Source organism: Channa argus, chromosome 12 (assembly GCF_033026475.1).
Source record: "Channa argus isolate prfri chromosome 12, Channa argus male v1.0, whole genome shotgun sequence".
Taxonomy (NCBI): Eukaryota; Metazoa; Chordata; class Actinopteri; order Anabantiformes; family Channidae; genus Channa; species Channa argus.
This window is the reverse complement of record NC_090208.1, coordinates 19,930,031-19,943,207: the sequence shown is the minus strand read 5'-3', so window position 1 is coordinate 19,943,207 and position 13,177 is coordinate 19,930,031. Positions and strand designations below refer to the sequence as shown.

Below are 13,177 nucleotides of genomic sequence, written 5' to 3'. Positions count from 1 at the left end.
CCCAGGCTCTCTGTTCTTGTCACACCCCCCTCTGTCCACACTCCTACCCCCTCCTCACTTGTCTTTTTTTCAATCTACCCACTCTCTTCCTCCCTTCTTCGTTGACAGCAGAATTAGTTAGTTTTGGTGATGTCACAAAGACACTGCTGTTCCCATCCTTGCTAGGACTTGGTTCAGCCTGTTCTGTCCCTTTTCATCTTGTCCCCCTCCTCTTTCATTTCAGCTTCTCCCCCCATTTCTCCCCTGGTACTGGGTTTGGTGTGGGAGGACAGGGATTAGTTGTACTCCAGTGAGCTAGTGTTTTCACACTTCCACACTGGCATCATCTCAGCTTTTCCTAAAGCTTTCACACCTCTAACCTCCTCAACCTCAGTGTTACCTTTTATACAAACAGCCGTTTTGAAAAGTCTTTACTTGTCTAGTTTTCTCTGTAACCATTTAATATAAAAACACAGAAATTGAAACACTATTTGTTTCATTTGTATTTCCTTTTATTTTCTATCAGTGATCTGGATTGTGATCTTTTAAGCAACATAAATCTAGTCTGTGTGTCTATTTGATCACAGAAGCTAATTGCAGTGAAACCATCAGGAAATAGCATTTTATTTCTCAGATTGAAACTTACTAGCTACAGCATAGTCGGAATTCTTAGGACAACAAATGTATTTACCAAAATTAATACTGGCTACCTCACCAAAAAAGAGCAATTTCATCATATTTACTACAGGTGTCTGCCTATCCTGGCTACACACAATGTAAACTAAACTAAACTAAATAGACAACATATTTGCTTTTTTTTGTGACTCAAGTGCTTCAAACAGCCATTAAGTGATTTATTCAAGTTCTTTTTACTTACAGTTTCTAACCACACTCCCAAATTCTGCTAATACTTACATACTTTGCATCTTTTCACCGTAATTGAATGCACTGCTGCTCCCCACTCACCAATAACATACACTAATGGCTTGTTTTGTTGTCAATTGATTGTTTTAAGGTGAATTAACTGACCTTGCAGTTATGTCTAACTTGTTAAAAACTAGTAAGACATACATATTGTTGATAACCAAAGGAACTATTTTTTGTCGGTTAGTACACATTTACAGTATAATTATTTTCTCTGTGTGTGTGATAGGATCAACTATCAACCCTGCAATCACTTTGGCTCCCTTTCCCTTGTTACTGGGTTTGGTGTTGGAGTATTGAAATTAAGCGCTGTTTCCAAACCTTTCTATAGTTTACATCATCGGGATCATCACTCTTTTTCCCCTGTTCCTCCCCCTATCTTCGCCTTGCTTTCCCAACTCTTTACCCTTCTCCACCCAAATCTGACAATACAGCCTTCATCCCTCTCATCTTCCTCCTCCCTTTTTCTTCTCCCGCATTGCTCTTTTCTAGCAGGCCCCTTTGTTTCTTAATCATAAAAAAGTTACAGTTGATGGTAAATGTGTTATTGCTTTCATAACCTTTCTCCACCCCCTTTCAACCTATTTTAATTAACTTCTTTCAAGGATCGGAATGCTGTGTATGCATTTCTTATGAAAACCACAAACCGAACATTATACATGAACTGGTTGCTGTGTGTTTTTTGTTCTTCACTTTAACAATGATGTGACATCAAATAATGAGATTGCTGCTATGATCTTGCAAAGCTGATGTTGGAGGAATGAAATATGTGTTTAGCATAGATTTTGTTACAAGATAGCATCTTAGATCTATTGTCATGAATTCATTACAATGCAACACAATATGATATGATACAACTGTATTGTTAGTTTTGCTAAAATCTGCTTTGCATTGCAGAGTTGTTCCATGAAAAAGACAACATGCAACACACACACGTACACACAAATATTTAACTAACCTGCAGGCTGCAACATATGTCCCATTTTTCTAAGCCTTTAACTATGTTCAATTAACACTTCCTGTTGGCCAGACAGCACACACTGGATTAAGTTTGAGTAGATTGATATTGAAAATATACTAATTCTCAAGCAAATTCTTGTATTATGTGTATTGTTTTTAAATGACTAATTTGAGTGACTTCTGGCTCTGACAATGAGTCTGATGTTTAATGCAAAGTCCAGCAAACAGGCTCTAATTAATTTAATAGTACATTGATGATGTCCATGAGCGGTGTATCTTTTTTGCAACTGTTAACCATGGTCTTGTTTAAAAATCTTTGGTCTGGCTTAGTTTTGTACAAAACATCAATGCAAACAGCTTCACACCTCTCTACATTATGATATAAGCATGTTTCTAGTAAAACTAATTAGTTAATTACTTGCACTGTTACCTGTACTTGCACACAGTTGTTCTGTTGCTCAAGTGAACCAGTTTCCTGCTCACTTTTTAAGATTTTGCCCTTTCAATGACTTCACACAGATCTGTCATTTTTCAAAGATAGGGAAAGAGTCGAGGGACTCTTTGTGTGTGTGTGTGTGTGTGTGTGTGGGTGTGTGAGACTGATGTAAACAAACATCACTAATGAAAACAAATGAATCTTTTTGTGCTTTTGACACATAGACGTCCCTGCCCAGATACAGCATCTACACACACTACAGTCTAAGCATAATTTGGTGTTGCTTTCTTTTCACTGAAAATAAATCTAATTCCAGTGGAATTACGCTAATATTCAGCTATGATGCCATATAGAATAAGGTTTGTGGGTGTGTGTATATTTTATGCTGTTAGCTTGATAAAGTCTGTTAAAAATGAAGATGATTTTGTTTAAATGTATGTTTAAAAAGTAGACTTTCATGATCGTCTTGTTGTTGTAGCAATTAAATTTCCTAATAACAGAGAAAAATGTTCACACATAGATGGAAAATAACGTTTTTACTTCCTCCCTCTCTTTGTCATCTTATATATTCACTCTAATTTTCTCCCATCATTTCTTTATTTGAGCCTTCACCCCTTGTTTCATACTTTCGTCTTCCCTTTAGTTTTCCTCTCACAGCTTTTACCTCCCTCTCCATAGTCTTTTCTATTTTTCATTTTGTTCCCCTCACCCCACCCACTCTATCTCCTGCTTTCTTTCCTCTGTTCTTCTCCATTCTTTTCTTTTTCAGTTTTACATTAACAGCATGAAAACATTTAAATACAGTTGATAAGGATGCACTAAATCCTCTCATCTTCCTCAGGTCTATGAGCAGGAGTTGGAAAAGGTTGAGGGCTTTGGTGGTTTCTCGGATTTCTGTCAAACCTTCAAACTTTACAGAGGAAAGACTCAAGATGAAGGAGAAGATCCTTCAGTTGTAGGGGAGTTCAAGGTAAAAGTTTACTCTTTTTAACTCATTGGTATAACAATGAATAGTTTTTTCAGTTCTATTTCCGTTGCTTCTGATTTGTTCTGCTGTTTTACCATCATGTTTCATTCAGTTCACTTTGTTTTTCACTTTCTTGTCCCCTTCTATCACCAAGTATCAATTCGTCAGTGTTGTATCATATAATTCTATGCTGTACAAAATCACAAAATGTCACAATAAAGGATAAAGTTTTTCTCCTAAATACTGTATTTCTATACATCTACACTCCAAACGTACTGACTTTTTGCAAGACATTTAATTGCAAACTGATTACATTTCTGTTAACATAATGAATATGTTGACAATTAATAGTAATGACAAGTTGCCAATACTGTAAATTATATAGTTAAAACATAATAACAAAATGTTTTGATTATTTGCATTTTGCAACATCCACTTTGAAAAGGTTGCAAAACTTAGCAAAAATTCTATGGTCAATAACTTATAGCACTTGATCAAAGATTGTGGTCTGGCTTAGTAGAGAAACAATTTACAATCACTTTACAAATAGGGTTTTTACCTTTATCAAATAAGAACAAAAACTACTGTCTTTCTCTAAACTTAACCAAAGTGTTTTCTTTTCTAAACTATGGAGTCAAACTCAGGCCTGTCGTGTGACAGTCCTGTGCTCCACTCCAATCATGGTCCTTGCAACTCATTTTAGGTTAAAAGCTAATATTAGCAATTTGCAACAATGCTCACACAGACACTAAAACCAACAAAACACAATGTTTTTACACAATGGTTTTAGTCGGCAACAGGTCACTAGCGAGCTACCAGTAGCTTGCAACCACCAACCTAGTCCAATTTAATTGGTCACTCTGCAAATGAACTTACATGTATATCCAATCAAATTCATAAGTGTCCCGCATCCTGACAGCAAATGAAATGAGGTGTGCACACACAAAGCTGCCGCTGGTACACATACCAGTAAGAGAATACAATAGAAAGAAATGCATACAGACATACTACATGCAAAAATATAAACTGAAATAGTTTTTGTGATGTTTTTAATGCAAAATGAGAGTTGTGGATACCAACAATTTAAAAGGTTCAGAAAAACAGCAAACAATTTGTTACAACACGTAAGTGGCTCACGGCCATTTAAATTTTGTAAAAGTAGCTCTCAAGAGGAAAATGGTTGGAGATTCATTGTCAATCTGTATCCTGGATTAGCGTTATTGTCCATGCTATAGACCTTGTTGTTTTTTTGTATCAATCTGTATGGTGAATGTTAAAAATATGATTCATTTAGATAATGACCACAATTATCCCTAATATATCTGAAGGCTTTACAAATATGTTTTGATCCCACACACTTGAAATTTGATTGAAATTTGTTTTGATCCCACACACTTCCTACTCCTCTTTACCCAGGGTATGTTTAAGATCTACCCCCTCCCAGACGACCCATCTGCCTCTGCTCCCCCCAGACAGTTCATAAAGCTTCCACCCAGTGGCATAGAAGAGTGTTTGGTTCGAGTCTACATCATCCAGGCTCAGGGACTGCAGCCTAAAGACACCAATGGGAAGGTATGATTAGATGTTAAAATTGATAAACATGGATGTTATACGCCTAATTTGATGCAACTTTTAATATACTCAGGGGTACTTCTTAAAAGATATGGTTAGAAAAGAAAAGTGCATTATTAAGGAGTTAAAAAATAAATCTGGGGATTTGGAAAACAAAAGAGTTAAGAGAAAGTTGCTGTGATTTCAGTGTGACCCCTATGTGAGGATCACCTTGGGGAAAAAGACCATCAGCGACCATGAAAACTACATCCCCTGTACACTGGACCCTGTCTTTGGAAAGTACGTAATGACCCTTTGAATTCTTTCTCTCTGGCGGCTGTGGCTGAGTCCAAGTGTCCGTACTCCTCCATACTTGCAAATCGGCAGACTAAGGCATCTTTCCGGGAAGTCTGTGGTCGCTTGTCGAGGCTTGTCCAAATCCACACCTCATTGAGTCCTCGGGCTTCCAGACAGTCCAGTCCATATGTAGTCTTCAATTTACAGATGAAGCACTTGAAACCATACAAAAAAGATTTTAAAATATCCTTAAATTCATTTTCTATTTGTAATGGGTGTTATTCTGTACTGACAAGAAGAACATATCCCACATCCTTATACATTACAGCCTTCAAGTTATTCATGAAAACAGTCAGACATACTGTAGCTCTAATAAAGCCTCCCAGCGTATAACATTCTTCCCAGTGTATTTGCAGACTTTTTGTTAAGTTAACTTGGTAAATACTGATGTATGGAATAATCCTGCAACAAACTCTCTACAGAAATTCTGTTGCTGTGACCCAAGAACCTGGGTTTGGATGCATATTTTAGATTTAATTTGAGCTAAAACATGTATGTTGTTCTTTACGCATGTTATTATTGCAGTATATGTCCTGCTTTATGGATGAATATCTCCAAGTAAATTTGTAAATCAAATTGCCACAGACTGACACACTGAATATGGACATTATACTGTATATTAGGAACAACCCCTGTTGCTCAGCAGCCTGTTGGGGATCTGGCTACTCTTGGATCTTTTCCAGGTGTCATATAATTGGTTTTAGTTGTAGAATAAAATGAAAACTTAAAAACCTAATCTAGATCTGTTTACAACAGGCTTGAAGGTAACAGGCTGGTGGATTTATCTTTGATATGTACATCATTATCTGGTCACTTATCACTTCCTCAGTCTCCTCATTGTTCCTTTAATCTGAGCCTTTTTTAAATTGTTCTAACACCAGTAGGAGTCGCTACACTCACACCAATCACAGCATGAGGAGAGTGAGTAGTGCAGAGGCACAGTGCACAACAGAGCTCAGCAGCACACTGTAAACTTTCAGCTTTAACAGTCAGTGGACGCCAGCTAAGTGAAAACGCTTGACATACGTTCACTATTCAGATGTCAAATTCAGTATTACCAGGATGGAAGAGTGAGGACTCTGTCTCTGTACTTTACTGTACTGTAAAGAACAAGAGTAGCTACATCATCTTAAGGAGATTTAATTGCATTATATACAGTATTGTTAAGATCACATTTACTTGCATTAGTAATGTCAGGGTGAGTCAGGTTAACAAGTAATGTGTACAGTAGGAGTGGTGATTGTTATCATGCCCTTTTTTATTCTCTGTTTTCGACGGTAAAAGCTTTTTTGGGTATGGCTTTCTTTATCTGATTCAAGCGTCTTTGTACACAGAATTTCCTTTGTACAGATTGTATTGGACAATTGTGATTTGTAATATTGTGCTTGGACTTCCAAAGCTCCTTTGGATGAAAGTCCTCAGCTCATTTAGCAAAAGTCAGATTATGTCACAAAATATTATATCATATGCTGTCATGTCTAGTCGCAAATTTTCCTCTCATATCATGAAACATGAAACACCATTAACATTATTACATCTTGTTGTGACAAATAAAGGTGGTGATTTTACATTACAAAACAATATGTTCCGTAGAGTTGCACCACATCAAATCCAGTCTCAAAACCTTCACACCTGTCTCGTATAGCTGCGAAATGTTACATCACAACACATCCACAAAAACATTTTGTCACATCACAATCACAAGCAATGTCACGTAACATCACGTCACCAAATATTCTGTCAACAGCATCACAAAAATGTTCATCACGTCTTGTCACACTCCATCATAGAAAGTTTCCACAACACCACCCTGCAAACCATTACCGCACCATATCACAAGATGTCCCACCAAGTGTGCCTTTGTGTCACATTGTGTCTATGTACTGTCACATTATCCTGGAAGCATTTACACCACATAAACAAGTGCTATGTCATAAAAAAGTTTTCAAATATAAATTGAGTTTACATAGAATCCTGTGTTCAGGTAACAGATGGGGTCATTGGGAGAATTAAAACAAGCACTTTAAAGCATCTAAAACCTTTAAACTTGCCTCTTTTCTTCTAGGATGTTCGAGCTCAGCTGTTCCCTGCCTCTAGAGAAGGACCTGCGGGTGATGTTGTATGACCACGACATGCTGACCAAAGATGAGAAGATCGGAGAGACAGTGATTGACCTGGAGAATCGCTTTCTGTCTAAATATGGAGCCATGTGTGGCCTGCCAGAGTCCTACTGTGTGTGAGTGGACAGAGCCTCCAGAAGTTTCATCATTTTATTATTATTGTTCATGCATTCCTAAGATACACTATCCTGAGAGTCTATGGGTATGGTTAGGTGCTTTAAATAGGGTGTGTGGTTACACAGAGTGTGGTTTGGCTTTGTGTTGCTTAAATAAGCAAAGTCTTGCCTGAAAAAGCCATTGTCTAGGTGGCAGCACATGTTGCTCCAAAACCTGTACATAGTGTTCAGCATTAATGGGGCCTTCACAGATGTACAAATTACTCACCATTATATAAGATGGCTTTGGAACTGTGCACTGATAACAAGTCAGCCGAGCCCACCTGTCTTTAGCACGAAACACGTTGCATTAATAATTTCCAAAAATAATTACAAATTTTGACTCCTGAGGGCACAGGATAGTTTTTCCTTTTCACTCTCAGTCCGCTTTCAATGAGCTTGGGCTCAAAGAAAGTTGCTGCGTTTCTGGAACTTGTTTTTACATGTATGGTTTATTCACTGGATTTGTTATTATTCTAATGATTTGCTTGACACTGTATTCTCTTTTTATTTTATACTTCTTAAACATTAAGTTAAAATCCTTTTGCTGAAGGTTAAAATCTTAATGTTCCCTTTTTTATTGCACACGACCAACCTATATCTGTCTCACTCCCAATAGATCGGGAGTAAACCAGTGGCGAGACCAGCTGACTCCTAGGCAGCTGTTGCTCAGATTTTGTGAACGACGAAACCTGCAAAAGCCAGTCTATGAACATGATGTAGTCCATTTCAGAGGAGTCCAGTACACCACAGCTGATCTTGGTGAGTGATACATGCACTGCGGGTTAGATTAGTTTGTCAAGTTTGTGTCATTCGCAACCAAGATGTCACTGCTCTACACATATTATCATGTCCAATCAATGTTGTAACATATTTCTTGGTCCATTTTAACAACATGTATACATACAAATAAGTGGGGACACCTAAGGAGCTTATGGATGATATCCTGTTAATTTCACCACAGAAAAAAAGCTGCACCGTTGTTGTGTTTGATAGGGAAAAAGACCAATTCCACCCGACCCTAAATCCAAGACTAACAAAGTTTGAAACTGTTTTTAGAAAGACTTTCTCACACAGAACAGCAGCAATAATCCAATGCAGAATATTACATGATAGTCCATTAGTGGCCTACAAGAACAAAGCATAAATAATGTCTAGTAGCCAGCAATCGACTATCAGACTGTAATTCTGAAAAAATGTAACTTACATTTTGAAATGTAATATTATACTCTGTATCAAGCCAAACTCAATACTGAAGTAAAAGGCTGGGAAGTACAGGGTAGTTCGATTAGGGTGTTCTTGGCACCACTGAACACACACAAAGACACACACACGCCCTTCTGTACACTGCTGATTGACTCAGACTCCATCAGACCTTCCACCATTAAAAAAGAGTCAGTTTAATGAGAACATACACTGCACTGATTTATATCATCCAGTGTTTAAGTGTCGACTGGTTCTAAATTCACAGCAAATAAATCATCCTGCCCTGCACTCCCACTCCACCCATCTCTCTCTTCTCCTTTTATTTATTTGCATTTTACTTCCTTGTTCCTTCCCTTGTCCCATTAGTGCATTTGTTAATTTTTAAGGATTTATTTTCCATCTACTCTGCTTTCTCTTTCACACTTCTCTTTTCTTTGTTTGTTTGGCTACATAGACTCCAGCTCACCAACAGAAAGGCAGGGGGGGTCCTCATAAGACATCAAAGTATGACATCAACTTTACATTGTGTATAGTGTGTCTAAAGAATAAACAAGGACAACTTTGCTACAATGTATCCAACCCCATATTTTCACCCAGCAGCTTACATCAACTGTTAACACAGCGCCCCTTCCGTAAGTGTCTGACATCTGACCCGACCCTACACCGACCCAGCCCCAATCCATCTCCCGCGGCCAGGGGCCTCTACTTTATCCCTTTTGTTCTTTCACCAGCCTCTATTTTATTACACAGTTCCTGTTCCTACCTTCTTTGCCCTTCTTTATTGTTTTAGCTGTTTTCTTCAACCTCCCTTTTCCTCATGAATCTATCTGTCCCTCATTTTCTCCCCCGTCCTGTTTCCCATATCCCTTCCTTCTTTGCTTTCTTTGAGTCTTTTCCCCTCTGTTCACATTCTTATAATTTTACTTGTTTCTTCCTGTTTGGGTTCACTGCATTACTTTTCTCACTTACCTTTATCCACTTACCTTTTTCCATCCCTCCTTCCCTCTGCTGCTAAAAGTGCAGAACTTGGGAGGAGGAGAGGATAAGGGGGGGAAGAGAAGGATGGAGGGGGAAGTAAAGCCACAGGACCACCTGAAGAGTGAAGCGATGAGATAAATATTCAAAACTAATTTTCACTTACACACACACACACACACACACACACACACACACACACACACACACACACACACACACACACACACACACACACACACACACACACACACACACACACACACACACACACACACACACTCTGAACCCACACATACAGTATGTTCCAAGGCTGGTGCAATGCAAGGTCATGGTTGTCGTTTTGGTGATTTATGGTACAACTGTGTGTGTGTGCGTGTGTGTGTGTGTGTGTGTGTGTGTGTGTGTGAGTAGACAAGCCAATGACAACATCGCGGTTGTCTCTCGGGTTAGCAAGTAGCGCCGTTGCGTTCTCTTTCCACAGTTACCTCGGTTACAGTGCGTCAGCCTGCTGTCCGTCAAAAGCAGTTGCTAATAAGCGGAAAGACCTAGCTCCTCTTCGTCTCCGCCCTTCAATTTTTGCTTCCTACTTTCTTTATCTCTTTTGCTTACTTCTTTACTTTTTTCACTTTTGATTTCTTCTTTCTCAGTTTTTTGATGGAGTTTTTGCTTTTCCCATCTTCAGTCCTTCCTTCACTCACTTTCCTCTCTACTTTTTGGTTTATCTTATTTTACTCAGTTTTTATACCTATCATACTTTTCATTTCCTTATTCTGTTTTACGCTCACAGTCTCTGGTCTTTGTTTCCTTCTCCTTGTGTCCTTCCCTTCATATTGTTTCCTCACGTCCTCATTTTCTCCTCTCCTTTCCCCTCCTCTCTTCTCACAATTGAGGTGACTCTAAGTTTACAGTCATAAAGTTTTGACGTGAGCTTGATCTTTTCATTTTCCTTGGAAGCAGCACAGATTTTCCTCATCCAGTGGTGATGCAGAGACCAGTGAGCAGCTTAGAGCATTTTAGAGTCAGAGTGTGTTTGTGTGTATGAATAATGAATAATTCCTGTGTGGACCACTCTCCTCCCAGTCCACCCAGTATCATGTGTTTCCATTCTCAACTTTACTGCAGCAGTCATTTAAAGAGTGCCATGACCTACACTAATACCTCAAACTGTGCTTGTGTGTGTGTTTCTGTGTTTTCAGAGGACAAAAATGAGTCCAAACGCCACCTCGGTCCAATTAAGGAGCGTATATCCCTCCACATCTTGAGGAAGCTTGGATTGGTACCTGAACATGTGGAGACCAGACCCCTCTACAGCCCATTGCAACCTGACATAGAGCAGGTAATATACAGTCTGTGTGATCACATTTGTCTGTATCTTACACCACTTCCACTTGTCACCATTTTCTTAACCTTTTGATTAGTTTTTTCTATGTACACTTCCATCTTTTAAATGGCTGTTGGTGCGGTCTTCCAGGGGCGTCTGATGATGTGGTTGGACCTGTTCCCAAAGTCCCTGGGACCACCTGGACCTCCATTCAATGTCACGCCTCGCAAGGCTAAAAAGTAATAATGAGATTCACATCAATGCTATAATTGATTCTTCTTTTTGTTACAACTCTTTATCAGTTCCTTAATTTTTGCTTTTTTGATTTTCTGTATAGGAAAAAAGTCAGCATCTTGGCTGCAGTTTCTTTATTTTTAACTCTAAACACTTTTCATCTTAGTTCCTTGTTTCGCAATACACAGCTGTCAGAAAAATATGCCTATTCTGATAAAAGAAATTGATAAACTCAGAGACAACCAGTTTTGATGGACTGAACAATTTGGAACTAGTTCTCAACTTTAACGTGTTCTTTATTCCTGTCCCTAACTGCATACATTGTTAGGTTTAGGTGGAATTATCCATTTCATAGGGCTGACTTACTCCAATAAGTCAATTGTACTAAAATGTTGATTAGTTGGTGAATTAAATGTTGAATGAGTCAATATGCTGGTCAGTTGATCAATTATTATTTTCTCAGTTACACTGTTATTAGAAAAACAGTAATCAGTATGTTAATAAATCCATGAATGAGGTAATCTCATATGTTCTTGTTCAGGTTTTTTCTGCGTTGCATCATCTGGAACACCAGTGATGTCATTCTGGATGATGTCAGCATCAGCGGGGAGAAGATGAGTGACATCTACGTTAAAGGGTAGGAAGACGTTTGTTCATTTCTGTGTTCTGCTTTTCTTCTTTACTGAAGTGTTAACTTTAACAAAAAAAACCAAACAAAACAATTTCACTCTAACTATTGTCCTACTACTCCTATACGGACTAGATTAACACAAAAACAAACACAAGCATCAACTTCCATGCTTCTTCTCTTTGTCAGCTGGCTTGATGGTCATGAACACAACAAGCAAAAGACAGACATCCACTACCGCTCTTTGGGTGGAGAAGGAAACTTCAACTACAGATTCCTTTTTCCCTTCCACTATTTACCAGCAGAACAACTCTGTGTTGTGGAAAGAAAGGTAAGAATTTTGGATGGTGGAATAAGAATGGCGAGATAAGTTAAATTTGTCATAGTTTATACAATAATTCAGTGATCCATGGATCGCTTTGCATAATGTCAACAGATTATTTGGTGCAAATGTCTTTGTTTGTTGCACTAGATCAAGTTAAAACTTAAAAATGTAAACTTTGAATAAAGCTAAAGAAATAGTTATCTGCAGTTCAGTTCTGTGAAATTACCTAGAATAATTATGAAGTTTGGTTTAGGACAATATTTAAAGGTGAGTTCTTGTATACAGCTCTACTTGCTAATCTACAGAGGCCTACAGTTACAAAATGGCATTCTAACAACAGAGGAGCTAGTTAGATGTTGGTGGATGTTGGAGACTCAAAAGAAACTTCTATCAAAGAGCTAAAATAACATCATACTGAAAAGTGGAATAATAACATTGCTGTCATATGCTTTTGTTGGCTTGAGAACGAGCCTCTTTAGCCACATGCGGCCGACATGTTTTACTACTGCATTCACTGCCTTGTAGCAGAACTTTTAATCAGTGAGCAGCCGATAAGACAAGAGGGAGTTAAAACTAATAATTTTAAAAAATCTGCTGGGCGGTGAGCTTTTACTCCAAAACATATTTAGAGCCAGAAACTGATTTTATGTTGCCACAGACCTCAGTGGTTTGTGATATAATCACTGAGTCACAGGGACTGATCAACACTCTATAGATATATGATGGTCAGACTTTAATTTGTGGCAAGAAAAAATCCCACTTGTTGTATTTCTTATGTCTTCTGGTTTCGCTGCAAGGGTGACTTAATAAGCAAATTCTTTAAGGCATATTCACACATATACAGAATATACATTATGTAAGGAGTGAAATAAGGCTTACCAAACCCCTTCTTTAACACCCTAAACTGAGGGAAAAGACAGAGAGCATCTTCTGTCATGAAATTAAACCAGCACAGTCTCTATACATGTAGAAAAATTCCTCACAGCAGATCATTGTCCGTGTGTTGATTTGGCACAGTTTTTACGTTGGCGCTGTG

General features: G+C 38.2%; 1 protein-coding gene across 14 annotated transcripts in view; it reads left to right on the top strand.

The window, feature by feature from the left end:
* The window catches only part of dysf (dysferlin, limb girdle muscular dystrophy 2B (autosomal recessive)), an 86,090-nt gene that overhangs the window by 61,957 nt on the left and 10,956 nt on the right, over positions 1 to 13,177 (top strand). For all 14 annotated transcript variants that reach the window (XR_010915691.1, XM_067523284.1, XM_067523290.1 and 11 more), the window contains 9 exons: positions 3,141 to 3,269; positions 4,683 to 4,838; positions 5,026 to 5,117; positions 7,240 to 7,410; positions 8,069 to 8,211; positions 10,830 to 10,969; positions 11,105 to 11,193; positions 11,730 to 11,825; positions 12,006 to 12,147. Coding sequence is in view for 13 of the 14 variants with exons in the window: in XM_067523284.1 (XP_067379385.1) it covers positions 3,141 to 3,269; positions 4,683 to 4,838; positions 5,026 to 5,117; positions 7,240 to 7,410; positions 8,069 to 8,211; positions 10,830 to 10,969; positions 11,105 to 11,193; positions 11,730 to 11,825; positions 12,006 to 12,147 (1,158 nt within the window). In the remaining variant the exon portion in view is untranslated. The remainder of the gene's footprint in view (positions 1 to 3,140; positions 3,270 to 4,682; positions 4,839 to 5,025; positions 5,118 to 7,239; positions 7,411 to 8,068; positions 8,212 to 10,829; positions 10,970 to 11,104; positions 11,194 to 11,729; positions 11,826 to 12,005; positions 12,148 to 13,177) is intronic.